At 47.3% G+C, this 15,690-nt stretch overlaps 1 protein-coding gene across 4 annotated transcripts in view; it reads right to left on the reverse strand.

Annotated features, from left to right (window-relative positions):
• DIS3L2 (DIS3 like 3'-5' exoribonuclease 2) overlaps window positions 1-12,647 on the reverse strand; it is a 183,488-nt gene extending 170,841 nt beyond the window's left edge. Inside the window, exons 1-2 of one of the 4 annotated variants that reach the window (XM_017810780.1) lie at window positions 12,528-12,647; window positions 9,493-10,191 (exon numbers count right to left, since the gene is read on the reverse strand). In XM_017810780.1, the coding sequence (XP_017666269.1) occupies window positions 9,493-10,171 (679 nt within the window). In that variant the 5' untranslated portion in view covers window positions 10,172-10,191; window positions 12,528-12,647. Of the gene's footprint in view, window positions 1-9,492; window positions 10,192-12,527 lie in introns of those variants that run through there. The other 3 variants (XM_017810782.1, XM_017810783.1, XM_017810781.1) reach the window with 3 other exon arrangements.
• Between the last annotated feature and the right edge of the window lie 3,043 nt (window positions 12,648-15,690).

Below are 15,690 nucleotides of genomic sequence, written 5' to 3' on the forward strand. Positions count from 1 at the left end.
ATTGTTTTGAATTTCTAATGCACCAGTGACATCCAGTAGATGCCATATTATAGAAATGACTAACTCAAAAATCTTCAAGCACTTAAATGACTACTACAATATCCGGGATCAAATTACCACACACAGGCAAAAACAACAGGCAAAACCAACAAACACCATTGAAGTGATCTCAAATGCAAGTTATGTCAACAAAAACACTGGTCATAGAGAGGCCAGAAGTAACAAGCTATTTATGTTTTGCAAAATATTTTGCGGATTTAAGAGATTAAATGTCCCACTAATGGTAACAGCCAAATACTTTTTTGTTCTAGTTAGTTTTAAAAGGAAAAACACAAAGACAGCTGTTGGTATAGTTGCTCAGGGAAGGAGTTCTGCACCAGCAAGGAAAAAGACACTCCTTGGAAGCTCTCTCAAACAAAGTTCTGTGCTAGAGCCCCAGTAACACACACAGGACCAAACCCCATCCACCACACTCCCCGCAAGCACAGCTCTGCTCCAACCTGTGCTAGGAACAGCCGTGCTTCCACACTGCTCTTAACATGAATTAAAGGAGTTCAGAGTTCTTGGACAGCCTTGGAACAGAACCACCTCCATGCATCTTACAGTATCTCGAAGCAAAGAGGTTAAATAAAGTAGATGGCTCAAGATTAAAGACAAAGCAATAGAGAGAAATGAGGATGTCATGGGAAAGAATTCATTAGAGGTGTAGGAGTGGAAAGGCAAGACTTGGAGATACGTTATCAGTACAGTGAGGTTCCATTGCAGCAAAGAGACCTGCAGGAGATAAACCTGGTAGGCAATATTTCAGATGCTCAATCTGGGGTCTAAGAGAAAGTCTGAGAGCACATTCTCCTTATCACAGACAAATAAAAAAAAGGTCCTTCTTCTCTCAGGAAAGGTAAACTCAAAGAATCATAAACTGGAGGTTCTGCAGCACATTCCTGTGCTTGGTCCAAGCCTGACCACAGAGCTAAAGAGTTCCTACAGTGTTGCTGTGAGTCCTCCTCAAAAATAGCCAAGGAAGCAAATTATTTGAAATCATCTTAATGACTGAAAAGTAGGGCAAACTTCCAGGAAAGGGAACATCTTGGTGGAAGAGGAAAAGGATGGTGATATAACAGCACTGTAGGGATTTAGGCAGATGGCAGATTGCATAATTAAGTTTAAAGTTAATTAAACAGTCATTCAAGGAAGAGAAACAAGGCAGACCTACATTTACATGGATGGGCTCAGCCAAAATGTAAATTCTATGTAAATGTCCTGAAATGAGTGGATGATGTCTTGAAATTCAGCTGTCAGAAGTAGCTCCCATGACCACCAGCCTCTCTAATTGACCCATTACAATGGGCCACCAGGGTCCAGCCACAGTGTAAATCTAGACGTAACTTTCCAAAGTCAATAAGAATCAAAACAAAATTATAAGACGGTGCTTAAATTGGAGGCCTGTCCACAGAGCTTTAAAACATGAGTTCAGGAGTGATTCAAAGAACTGGTACAGCCCAACTGGTTACCACCAACCCTCTACAACATAACACAGCTCTGCCTGTGCCAGCCCAGCAGCTTGTCTATGGGCACAACTGTGTTCGTGCACCAGGACACTGGGAGCCATCTGTGTACCCCTCCAGGAACAAGTCTGGAGAGCTCTGGCCCTGCCTCTCTGGAGAAGGTGATTCTCTAAACAATTTTGGCAGAAAGTCTGCCAAAACCTGCCCAGAAGAGCTGAATGTCCAACAAAATAAAAAGCACGAAGGGAATCCTTGCCACACAAGGGGACAAGTTGGCTGCAGTCAGTGACTCTGGATGAGAAAATACAGGCTGTCATGATTTGTGAGGGAGTTCTTAGGGCCATGAGCTGCATTTGGAGGTGGTCATAAAAGATTCAGACATCCAGCATTCCTACAATGAAATATTGAGGAAGAAACATTCCTATTTAGGGATGGAGGTAGCAAAAAAGTGGTATGTCCATAGATACTAAGGAAAGTCAGGAACAGAGACAGATGCTCATTTCCAGACTCATGAAAATGAGGTGGGAAGCATGCTCATGGTGGAAAGCACATGTTGCCACTGCTCTTTTGCTTTAAGCTGCACATATTTAAACTCTTGTGCTGCATGTCCCTAGATTTCAACATGGAGCTAGGGAAAATGAAAATGTTCTTGCTGGTTTTGGCTTTCATAAAGGGCCTAGGCTTTGAAAAACTGAAATGAAGAAATATGCACAATGGATTCTTTCTGCTGTGGAAAACAATACTTTGGAAACTGCTACTGACCGCCAAGATCATGTGCCCACGACGCCACGCTTCCTCTTCCAAAACACTTCCAAGCATCCTCATGCTTGCAGGGCTTTGACTTCAGTAACTCAGATAGTAATTGCAGTTTTATTCAATTCCTCTGCAGGGTTTGTGTTGTAGGAATACTACAGGAGTGCAAGAGCCAAAGATACCATTCCAGGCTCTGAACGAAGGGCTGGTGACGAAACTCATTTAGTAGCAATAGACTAAAAGTTTATCAAAATAGTTACTGTGCTCCAGCTGTGTGCGGCAGCACAGTGGTGTTGTCAGGGAGGGGGTACATCTCTTTTGGTTTTCAGGACTCTCTGTGAACCTGCTCCACCCTGCTCGTGACCTCCTCGCTACCTACTCCGCCTGATGACTGCACTCCTCCAGGCTTCCACTCCTGCCTCAGGATGTGGGTCAGGGCTGCTTCCACTCCCCCTCGTCTCTCCATCTTCCCAAAGCATCTTCCACAATACCCTTTGCTCTTTGTTTTATCCAGCAACAACGCTGTGAAAAGGCTTCTTCAAGACTTCAAGAAAAACACTTTAAAAACACAATATTGCAGAAGTTCTCTCTTTGATTTCTCTGGGCTTCAGTAGTTTGAGGAAAGCAAGTTGCTCAGAGATCAGAAGAAGCCAAGAAGCTTTGAAAGGCAAAGTACCTGACAAGAGGTGCTAACATACTAGAAGATATTAACAACTGAAGAAATCAAAGAACTGCCTTCAAATTCCTACATATCCCAAGGTAACCCAAGGTGATGCAGAATTTGTTTATCTGCTGATGAACCCTTCCCCATACTGCCTATTCAGTGTAGTAGGTACATAAATCACAACACCTAGCAGTGTGGGGGAGAAATGCCTAAAAACATACAAACTGAACGAAAACACATTATGGCTGCTGGTTTTTATTTGTAGAGAGCCTGGAATATTCTCCAAGGCATGACCTGCCCTATACATCTGTGGGCTGCAGCTGCTAGTGTTGACATTTTCCTTCAGCACTCTGGAAATCTTTGTTTTTGTCACAGAAGACAGTATTTTATGCAATAGATCCCAACATTTTGTTTTCCATCCTGCCCCAGCCAAGTTTCAACTCTCTGTAGCTTGGATTTCCCCACAAGAGGGAGTTTGGTATTTCAAGCCCACAACATTTCATGGAGCTGGTTATCACGGGCATGAGGTGGGAGGGCAAAACATGGGTAGCAGCACTTAGGACAGGAGAGGCAGAAGCAGAGCTGTAGAGGAAGGCAGCAGAGAAAGCCCCACAGCAGGAGAGGAATCACAAGAGCCACTGAATTCAGCTGCAAAGCACCTGTCCTATGTACCTGGATACCCACGGCAAAGGAGACACTTGGAGATCACCTGAACAACAGGCCAGATCTGACTGCGGTGTGTGGGCTGACTGACCTCATGGACAGCAGAGGACAGAGGGCCTTTACAAATTAATTCCTCTTCGAACTGCAGCATATTTCAGAGGTAGAAATTGTTCTCGGGGTTTTTTAACATGCCGGTGACAGCCCACATACCACAAGCCTTGGTAAAACTGTTCCAATGGTCATTCACCCTCACTGCTAAATTGTGCTGTATTTCAAGCCTGGATTTGTTTAGCCTCAAATGCATTATATCATAATCTGCTCAACTGAGTAGCCTATTATTGAACATCTGTTCCCCATGTAGGCAAATTACTGAAAACTCCCCTCCCCCAAGCATCTCTTTGATAAGTAAAGCAGAGTTCCTCAAATCACTCACTCATGATCCCAGCATTTTAATCTTCCCTGTGGCCGTCCTCTGAGTATTCATCAATTCATCACCATCCGCCCCAAACAGAGGGCATCACCACAGGACACAGCACTCCAGAAGCTGCTGCTGCCACGCCAAAGACACACGCAGTCCATACTCCATCTTCCAGTTCCCATGCTCATACATTACCCTTTTGGCCACATTTCACAGGAGGGGGATGTTCAGCTGATTAATCCATCAAGAGCTCAAAACTTCTTTCCAAGCTGTTGCTTCCCACACTGGGTTCCTCACACTGCTAGCATGGCTCTATGCTGGCAATCCGATAAATGGATTTTGTTTTGCCTGCTCCCAATCCACCAAGCAATCCAGATGGCTGCCAGTAACTGCCCCCATTATTCAATACTCTCCAAGTCATCCAAAAAAACCTTTCAATCCTACTCATATGTTTTCTTCACGACAATCGACAGAATTATTAAACAGCACAGGGTCAGAACATGACACTGAAGGATCCAGACACACCTGTTAGTAACAATTCTCAATTTATTGCTTCATTTAATTAGTTCGACTAAACAGCTTTTAAACCACTGCACATGCGCTGTGATTTAATCACACTCCCACACCAGCATCCACACTCACACCTTTGCCATCAGACCCCTAATGTCATAAGACACTGACACTGGAGGAGCTCAACAGGACCTTTGTTAAATAATGACAAGTCACGTGAAAGAAAAGATTTAAAACAAATTAAAAATCAGTCCAATTCTTGTATTACCCTACTATTTCCCTAGGATCAACATCACGCTGACAGGCATAGTTACCTGAACTATATAACTGGGGCTAAAGAGTAGAAAAAAACATAGTTTAAAAAAAATAGCAGGTTAACAGCAACAAGTGTTTCCACCGAGGAATGTTTTCACATGAGCACTAGCAGGTGAAGGAAGGTCCTTCATTCACAGAGGTGAAAGCTTTGCTGCCAAATGCAAGGGCTCCTCCTGCACAGTGTGCTCAGGACTCTGGTAAAGGGCACAGAAGACAGTTATTAGATCACAGATAAAAAACACAGTCCCTGCAGGGGCAAGATCTCATCTCCCCAAGAGAGGATACATCAGATATTAACTCACATACTATAGCTGATGTTAACCAAAAAACATTAGTTGCACAAGATTCAGGAATGCAACATTTTTTTTTTACCAAAAGCAAGAGAAATTTATGTTTGTGATGACGTTGCTAAGCCATTAGAGAGGGGAGCATTCTATTTTTCATGTGTTTCTCAGTCTTCTCTCCTTCCCATATCTTATTACTATGATTAACATCATCTAAGGAACATTACACTGAACCTGGCAAGATTAGCTACATTTTAAAGATTTCTACAGCAACCAACATTCTCCATTTATTGAGTTGATTCTCTGGTCTTTAGTAGATTGCTGGCTCATATTTACTGGTGTCAGATAGGGAAATAACAGCATTCTTCAGAACTGAATTTCACCACACAAGAATTGGAAGACTCATCACTAAAAATGAGCATTATCCTAAATTTGCCCTACAAGAAGGGAAAGGCAGAAGCTGTTGTTCCTCCTCCAAAGCTCCTCCAGAGAAACAAAGACAAATATAAAATTTACTGCAGTGCACCACAGGAAGACAAAATGTCTGAGATTTTGCCATCTTGTTAAGGCTGGTATTTCTTGAGCAGCTGTGCCCATCAAACATGCAGGAAAGCCATTCTAGGATATTTCCTTTACCTATCATGAACCTTTTAAATGTCAAGGTTGCAGCCACAAGCACAACACCACCATCCAACAGCAACAATTGTTTTTAAAGCTCTGATGCTAAACACCAGCCTGCTTGCCAGTGACACTCCTCCATGGAAGCTGCCCAAGTTGGTTAAGTACCACAGGCTGGGCAAATAAATGCCAAGTGTCAGACAGATGATAAATCAGAAAGGGCTGTGGAAATCTTAGGCTGTTGCAGACAAGGCTTGTTGTTACCCAGGAATTGTCTGTTTCTACTCAGGGGGCATGCTGACCCTGACAGATGGGCAAGATTTGTTTAGCCTCCATCACATCATAAACTCATGAAGTTTTTAGTGAGAGGAGCCTCAGGAGGATACCCAGGGAAGCTGGCAGTGCTGTTCTTCCCAAGGAAGCTGTAAGCAGATACAGACTGAGACAGCATAACCCTGCAAAACCTGAACCTGTATCAGAGCAATCAGCATTGACCAGAATCCTGCTCCACCCAAGCTTTCAACATCAACAAAGCCACCTCACTTCCAGGTACTTTAGCTCCCAAGATCCTCTGAAATCAAGTGTGGCCGGGATATGGTGTTCCCAAAGACCATGCTGCACTCCACATTTGGAGGACAGCCCTTGTCTGCAGATGTCTGATTTCCAGGCTTTCCAGTAGACTCAGGAATTTGCTATCAAACAGCAACATTCCCTCAAAAAACAGGCTGGGAAGTGCACATACTCAAAAAGCAACTTAAACCTTGCTATGCCGAATAAAACACACAGCTTGGTCTAAACTACCTACTGACAAAGCAAAGCTTTACAGATACTTAAGATGAAGTTCCACTTAGCAGCCATGCAAATCTCAACTCCCAGCATGTGACAGACAGATGCCACAGAAAGAGTCAGTACTTCTGTCCTCAAGGGAAAGGGAGTTTTAAGCTCTTTTATGACAGAAACATCAGTCAGTCTGAAAAAAGATTTTGATTACTAGCTCTGGAGTGAAGTGGGAAAACCCTTAAGAGTCTGATGAAAACCAGAAAACAACCCAAGGGATCTGATAACTTTCTGTTAAGGAAGTTTAACCAAATTTTAGCACCCAAAGAACCTAGAGGATTGAAGATTTAAGGGAAAATACCAGCAGGAAATTAGTATTAGATGAAAAACTGTAAGCACCACACAATTTAAAGTGGCATTTCGGGATTATTTTTTGGTTTATTGGGGTTTGTTTGAGAAGAAACTTCAGAACAGGTTTTACCTTGCAGAGGTTATAACTGCACACAAAGGAGCAACAATCTGTGGAATTCCTCTGTATGGAGCTTTGTCTTCCCAAATCCAAGAGTGCTGATACCATAGAGTGAATCCAACCTGCAGTCTCATGACTAGGTTACATGTTTCACACAAGGGACAAAGGAGTTCTGTTCACACACAGCTCTCTCAACTGCAAAGCCTCCAATACTTAGGAAAAGCAGTTACTGCGTGGAACTACAGACAGCAACACATCACCAGCAGTATCTCCAGGGCTCAGTGACATTTGCTTGGGGCTCCATAAACCACTCTGCTTTCCCCCAAAGCCACAGGAACTGCCCTACCACTGGAAAGACATTATCAGGGACCAGTCCCTCACTGCCTACAGCCTGTCCCAGGGCACTCAAAGGGTTTTCACAGACCTCCACATTTGCCTTCAATTTTAGTACTGTCAGCTCAGGGTCATTGCAAAACCAATCACGGCTAAGCCTGAGCTGAAGAGCTGTTTGAGAAGAGGACAATGAAATAAAATTATATAAAAAGAGATGCTTGGCTTTGAGATTAGCTCAAAGAGCCTTTTGGAAAGCCTACAACAGTCTGAACAGAGCTAATTTGTGAGGAAATGTCACTCCTGAAAAGATGATATGCCCCACTGCTATGACAGAAGCAATTCTTGCCATCACAGTTTCACAAGCCTTGATTTAAACTGATCAAACCAGACACCTGCCTATGCAAAATAATATGACTTATATCAGCATCAAGAGACAAAGACAAGCTTTGAAGTGATAAAATATTAATCTGATACTGTGATGTGTGACTTCTTATACATAAGCACTTGCATACTGCAAAATCTTCATTTCACTTAAACGAGAATACTAAAATACACTCAAACTGAACAGCAGAAAAGACGTTTCTCCAAATTAAGTGACATATTTATTTCTTCCCTATTTCTTTCCTCCACGAGAAACTGTTTTTACGTCCCTGCAAACGTTCTGGAGGATAACCAGTCCCAGCTACACAGGAAGGTGGCTGGGGAGGCATGCAGGGAAAGAAGAGGAAAGGTGTCACTGTTGAGAAATTAATTTTCCAATAATCTTTCCCACAGTGTGAGTTTTCCACCTGGGAGGTCAAACACGAGGGTCAACATTTTCTGCTTTAGGTCTTTCCACTAAACAAACAACTAGTTTGTAAAAGCCTTGTGCAACTCCACTTCCAACTAGAGCAGGAGGCCGCTGTGGGTGTTTGCTTTTGAAAGCCAGGGTATTTTTATTTTATACTGAAATCTATGTAGGCACCTACCATTTTCATGGATATAAACTATATGCTTTCTAGACGCTACATCTCTGTCAGCTGCTCTTCCTATGCTTCAAAAGCTGAAGGTACCAAAGTCTGTTATAAGAGGCTAAGCACAATAAATAGTGTTACAATGAACCACGTAAAAAAAAAAAACCTCCCAAAAATCAAGCTCATCAAAAAATTTCAGCATAATCTGCATTCAATCTCTATCTGTGATCAGTCTTGCAAGAACTCATGGAAGTTTACCAACTTTAGCACATTATCTATTGCCATAACCTCAAAAATACTACAAATCCAGAAAAAAGCATATTACTTGCCCTTCTTGAATCACAGGGCTTAGTTTTTAAGACTGATTTAGTTAAACAGTTACTTGATTTCCAATTCAAGAGCTGTGATAGGCCTCAGGCTGATCTTACCCAGCTGAGAAATCAATCTCTTTTCTACTTGTTAGAGAAAATTTAACACAGTGACATTTATGGGTTCCTCCAGTAGTAGCTCGTAAGATCAGGCTATCAAAGTATTTCATTATAACTAACGTTCAGAGAAAGTTTTAACCCATTACATTGAGAAACCAAAATTAAACAGCTTGGCTTTGGCTGCTTGTGGATGCCCTGTTTCAGGGGGTTTTTAAATAAAAAAATATTTATCTCCATAAGAAGGCTTTTTACCTTTAACATCCCATTTAAGAGACACATTCACTTTAGTATTGCAAGATCTCTTTGTTACTAACAGCAAAATTTCGTGGAGTCAACACTATCAGGGATTGGCTATTATACAGGCATCTTAGCCCCTGAGTATCGGATGGACTCAGACCAAAGGCAAACCAGCACTCCAGATTCAAAGAAGCAATGCAGAGAAAAGCATGACTCTGGCCTGAGTCAGCTCAGATCCAGTGGTCTTATTAATTTGGACTCTACACCACAGAAATTGGGCTCTCCTAGCCCTGAGCTGATCCTGGAAGCAGCACAGCCACACTCACAGAGCTTCAGCCAAGGGATTATGTCCTGCCAGCCCCAAGCTGGCTCCACATGAAGCCATTTGCACATGCCACATGGCTTACATGTAAACCAGGACAAAGCCACCCACAGGTAACCAAGGGCTGACTAACTTGGACAGAGTAGAACTGGCTCATGTTAACGCACTCATGACTAACACAGCACATTCATTACCACAGTAATTGTAGCAAATGGACCAAACAGTTCATTAGTGTGAACTCACCTTGGACTTGACCTGGAGGCAACTGACTGTTTTTTCTGGCGTTTATTGCCAGCACATCCTCACCAAACTGTTCAGTCAACAAGTGTCCAGCTACTGTATCAGTGTTGGCAGGACATCTGCCTCGTTTCTTTTGTTTCTTCCTCCAAGTGTCCTCCTCATCAGAACCAGAAGATTTCTGCACAGCCCCATGGTGTCTCAGGCTGTTTGACACTCTCCCACCCAGAGCATCACTCATATTTAACAAGTCAGACCCAGCTCCACGCTGATGCAAGTAATAGTCCTCCTCCAGCTCCAAGTCTCCTTCAACAGCATTTTTTTTATAAGGACATCTGTTCAGAGCAGTTTGGGGTTTATCATTCTCAAATCCAGGCAGGGGCTGTTCCAGGTGAGATGTTCTGACTGGTGAATAGCTGTGCATGTTCAGCCCGTTCCTGGCTGGATTATCCTTCACCAGGCCTCTCCTCAGAGGCGGGTCCAGATCCCAGCTGGGGTCACTGGAGGTGCCTTCTTCCAGCTGCATCTTCTGTGCAATGTGATTCAAGTAGAACTGGAACCGGCCACTGTGGTGCTTTTGCACGAGCCTGGCGTACGCATTCTTCTGGGGGGCAGCGGGCTTGCTCAGTCCCTCCTTGGCACCTTGGGCAGAAGCAGTACCTCTCACGTGCCCCAACTGATCCATAGTGCAGTAAAAAGCTCAAACTTCAAAGAGTTACAAATAGATACAGGTGAAAAAAGGGTTATTTTCTTGAAACAAAGCATCAAATAACTGATTATGTTAAAAGAAACAAAAATGTACAGGAATTCTGGGTTGGTCAGTCACTCCAGCAGGGAGAAGGGGTTTCACAATGTACTCAACATCTGCCCAGCTCTGAATACTTGTGACCTAGGAGTGACCACAGTCCATAAGCCCCACCTGCCCCCACACCACATAAAATAGGGATTTTGCACTGAGGCTGACACCCCAAATACAAGGGATTCCTTTAACCTGCTCTTCCTTGCCTTTGAAAAAGCCAGGAAAATTAAAGCAGTGACTGACAGACTGTACCAGAAGCATCAGTTTAGTGGTTACCAGAAGCAAAGTCTTGTCATTTCCAACTCAAAACCAACTGCATCCTTCCTGAAATGCTTTACTGTTACTGTCAAAACATACACTGCCTGTCACCTCACTCCCACAGTGACCTTTGAATTGCTTCAAACAGCAAGACTACCCATTTGAGTTTGTCTTTCTAGCCACAAAGTCCCTCCCAGAAATAAAATAATAACTGTCTTACAGAAGCTTATAGTTCCTAGTGACTGAGATACACTGGCTGCAGCTCCAACCAGCACCAGTTTCTGTAGGTGGTATCACACCTTCACCTTCACTGCACAAGTGTGGAGCTTGAGCAGGTCAAGCATCTTCCAATCCTTTTTCTAGCTTTTAAGCTTTTGGAGCAAAACAATCTAGTAAATTGTCCTCAGTTACTATTAAGGTAAATTATAGGTATAGACAGGACATAGCAATGATTTTTGCTGTACGTAACATGAAAGAGGAATATAAGAATTTCTTGATAATGGAGCCCAGTGCAATTGACTTCTGAGGGTTTTCACAAAAACACCTCTTTTTCACTTCAAGACATGTCTAGAACTAAACAGCTGAATTTCACCCCAGCTGGTACATAGAGAATTTCAGGGTTCACTGTCATCTCTTCTATGCCAGAATGGTGGAGCACTGGAATGACCCTAAGTTTAAATAAAGGATACTGTCCATTAAACCTCTCTCCTTGCTTCTCTAAGCACTGGGGTGTTGGCAGGACAGAATACAGAGCTCAGCAAAAGAGGAATTTATATTCCCTTCCCTACTCCCACCATGCTTGGAATTTTTCTTTGCCCTTACTCAGCACTCTTCTCCCTTTCTCTGCAGAGAAAGCACCCAGGCAGTCTCCTCCATGCAGACAATGCCTGGGAAAAGGGCATTATCCCTCAGGGACCAAGGCCTGCAGAGCCAGCTCCTCCTCAGCGTGGCTGCTCCGACCCTTTCGGAGAAACAACCCGAGTTACAGTGAAATTGACTTAACTAATTGAGCACGGATGTGAACAGGCTTCACAACACCAATCGAAAACTAAAAATCCCTGAACAAATAGGAAAAATTCTTTGTGTGGTTTGTGATTCTTTGTGTTCCTAAGATTTTCCATTGGTGCTGGCCAATAGCTGAACTCTTCAATAGACTGACCTGCTACTGAGCTCTTACAAAACCCTCACACGGGTAGGTCCGCACGAGGCTTCTTCTAACGTCATCTTCTCCTGCTGCCAATTCAACAGGAGCAGATAACATTTAGAAAAGCCAGCGAGGCTACTCTCCAAACAATGGTTTGGTTCCGGGAGACAGGAGTTTTGTCGCCTTTATTTACCAGTAGAGAATAAACATTCACAGCTTGCCTTGCACTATAGTTCTTGCAGTAGTTAGCAGTCAGCAGTTGCAGCACAGGGAAAGAGCAGCGACTGGAGAGCCCCCACAGATCACAGTTCCATTATTAGCCTTCTGTGGGCAACTGAAATATTCCCAAGAGAGCAGAGGGAAGGTAGAGGTGGGTACGGGTGAGGGTACTGGGGGGACGGCGATGAGGGCAAGTGGAATAGCAGGATGGACGCGCAGAGGGAGGACGCCCGTTTAACTGGGCCCAGCATGAAAACAGCCCTTGCCTTGTCACCCGGCCGGTTCTGAGGGGCAGCGCTGCCCCACCACCCGCCCCCGGGGGTGCCCAGTGCTCCAGCCCGGGCAGCGCTCCCGGAGCGGGGCACAGCACTCCCCACACCCCCCGCACCTGGGGCAGTCCCTCAGACCGACCCCTCGGCAGCGCGGCCCGGGTGGACATTGCCCTCCCGCCGGGCCCGGAGCGGGCGGACGGGGCAGCGAAACGCCGGGCCCGGTCGCGGCGGCACTGCCACGGGGCTGAACGCCGCCGGGTCGGGCCGGGAGCTGCTGTCACCGCCCCGCCCGGGTCCCGAGACCCCATGCCCACCCCCAGCCCCGCTCCCACACCCCGGCCCGGCTCACCGGCGCCACGGCCGCTCCGCTCCGTTTGAATGTCCCAGCGCCCCGTCCGCTTCCGGGGCAGCGGCGCCTACGGGCCGCGGCGGGGCCCAGAAGGGCTCAGCGCGAAGCGCTCGCTCGCACTCGTCGCCTCACGGCAGGCGGGGGATCCCGTGAGAGGACAGGTGGTGTCCCAGCCCCGCTCCCTCCAAAAGAGGGAGCTCCCCGGGATCTGCACAGTCTGCCGGGAGAAGGGGAGCCTCCAGACCACTTGTCCAGTCACAGAGGGTGAGAGCCCACCTTCTCCTGCGGAGGCTGAGATGGGGCATGGGGCGCTGAGGGGAGGTGGGAGACAGCATGTGCTGCCACCCAACCCAGACCGTCCCAGCCCGCAAGGTTTGCGGCCAGCCTGGTCCCTGGGGTTGGCAGCCACCCCCTCCCAGCCAGGGCAGCGGATCTGCCGTCTGGGATCCCCCTCTGGGATGAGTTGCTCCAACTCACTGCCGGCGCTACTGCTTCACCCGGAGTTTGTAGCCAGATGGATGAGAAAAGCACACGTTAGCTGATTTAGTACTGTATAGATCTGAGACTTATAATGACCCCGTGGGAACTCTCAGAGCTTTGCAACCACCTCGAAAAGCCGGTCAGGGAAGCCTCCTTGAAGACCTGCATGGCCTCACCTTTACTGCAGAGAGGAGCAGGCTCCCAGGATCTGTTCCCTGAGCTCCTGGTGCTCCCCTGGCACTGGAGGTTGTGCACCAGGAGACCTGATGATCCTCCAGCCCACCCACGCGACAGCACCCAAAGTGACCAACTCATGGTGCTGCGCAGCAGTGGCCTGATCTCCCCCAGGAAAAGTCAGAGCCTGTGTGTCAGACGGTGACATTAAAGCAGGAGACAACAGTCAGGAGCTGTGACTTTTACTCCCTGCTCTTTCTATGACTGCAGACCTCCCACAGAGCTTTATGGCAGAGTCAGGGTCTGGCTGACTGGAGGTACGTGGTTTGGTCACCCCAGTGTTACCTGTAAACTCAGGCTGATTTTGCCAAAGAACTTCAAACAGAAGAAAATCTGGAGAGCAATAAACTGGCCTCATGGGACCCCCAGTCAACTCTGTTTGAGCTCTCTACCAGAGAGTGTGCTCCCCTGCTTCCTCCTACTTCCCTGGCTGCTGCCAAAGCAAGAAGGTTGATATCTGCTCTGTGAAGGCAGGATGGTGGCATATCCCTGGCTGTGCAGGGATGACCCGAGCCACCCCTCCAGGCTGCCCTTGCTGCATGGAGAAGTGAGGAGTTCACCCGCCTGGAAGAACAGGGATGGGGCAAGGGGAACCCAGGAGCCTAGAGCCCCACTGTCCCCCTCCCTGTGCCAGCCAGGTGGGAGCAGCAGCTCCCCTCCATGTCCCTGAGTCACACTGTGTCTCTGCTCTTCTTCACCCCAGTGGGGATGAAGCGGAGCCAGGAGCTTGGCCAGGCTCCCCCCTGCACCAGGTGGTGCCACCAGCTGCAGCAGCTTCAGCGTGCCCTGTTCCTTGCACAGATGGGGGAGGAAGCGGGGAGGATCCGGTGTTTGTCAGCGCCCTGCCAGCGCTGGGCTCTGCGGTTTCGCGGTGATATCATGTGTGGTGGGCAGGACACGGCTCCTCGGCTGGACGCCTCCGTCACCCTCACCTCCTGCCTCCAGCTGGGCCCCTGATGCACAAGGGGCCACGAGCCCCAGCAGATTGGCAGAGCATTTCTCAGCCCTCCTCTCCTGGTAGCAGCCAGGGATCTGGAAATCGGGTCTGGTCCATGGGGTAGAGCCTCCGTTTGTGCCCACTTTTGCTCTGCCCCATCACTGTTCCCAACAAATGAGAGATACAGCAAATATGTGTCACCCTACCAGTGTCCCATGGGAACACAGCAGATCCTGAGTGGCTGGGACCAGTTGTGTGCCCATCCTTCACAACCTTTGGAAAAGGCCATGTGCAAATATGGCAGCAAGTTGGTGGCTCATGCAGGATGTCACTGAACACAATCCCTCCCAGGGAAGGGCTGGACTGCTTCAGTTTCACCTTTGGCTCCATCTTCCATCCACACCGTCCTTGTGGCTGCTGAGCAGAAAGAAGCAGTTGCCTCGCTCCTGCTTCCATGACCCTCCATGGCAACTCATGGGCTTCCTGAAATGGAAAGGTCCCTGGGCAGATTTTTCCCCTGCATTCTCATTTCCTGGGGTCCTGTAGCAGCAAGCCCAGCCTGGTGCCCTGGCTTGCTTTCCCACAGTGCAGGATTATCTCACCATCTTCCCCCCGGCAGTAACTGGTAGCTGTTTCCCCAACTGTTGGAGGCTGGAACGTGTTGTGGCACCTCGGCCGAGGTGAGAGCAGCACATGGCTCCTTGGCCCAGAGCGCCCCGCTTACGAAGGCTTTGGCTCCTCTGCCTGCAGTTTCAGTGAGGAGTGAGGGCCCGCCCGGCGCTCGTTTACATCAGTGTTAATCAGCAGTGACTGGCCAAAGGGCTGGAGCCACCCTGGGATGACTCAACAAGGGGAACCCTGGATGGGAGCAGGGCAGTTCCTCTGACACCTTCATCCGCTTCCCACAACCCACTTGGCATGAACTAACACTGCACATGGAAGTGCCACCTCTGCCAACCTGAGTGTCACCTATTGTTAATAGTATTTCAGGTTGCAGGCTGTGGCAGGGGGATGGAGGGCAGCGGGGTGCTCGGCCTCTGTCTCCCTACTGTTGTCCAGAGGATAGACCCACACAGCACAAGGATATACTTAACAGCAAAGTCGGGCCATAGGTTTGCTCTGGAGCCTCTGAACACCCTTAGAAATGTCTCGATTGCAGCAGCAGCACCCAGCATTAGGCCAGAGTCTTGCTCCCTTTGACATCTCTCAGGCACTGGGAGCTGTCTGGGCACTTGACCTGAGGACTCAAGCCATGCTTGGGGGGATAGAGGGAAGCAAGACAGATTTATTACCATAAATGAGCTAAAAATCATCTCTATCTTCAGTAGATACTATCTGCTGTGTCACAACACATGTGGTCTTGCCCCACCCGTCCTTCAGCTTCTCCAGTCTTCTCCTGAGCCCTCCATACCTCTGGTTGGGAAACATGCCACCCAAGATCAGGACTTATGGGTTCCCATCTCCTTCAGTGCCTGGAGAAATGCCTGCAGCATGCCCCAGACAGGAGGGAAA

Source organism: Lepidothrix coronata, unplaced genomic scaffold, assembly GCF_001604755.1.
Source record: "Lepidothrix coronata isolate B3197 unplaced genomic scaffold, Lepidothrix_coronata-1.0 Scaffold29, whole genome shotgun sequence".
In the NCBI taxonomy this organism is placed as follows: Eukaryota; Metazoa; Chordata; class Aves; order Passeriformes; family Pipridae; genus Lepidothrix; species Lepidothrix coronata.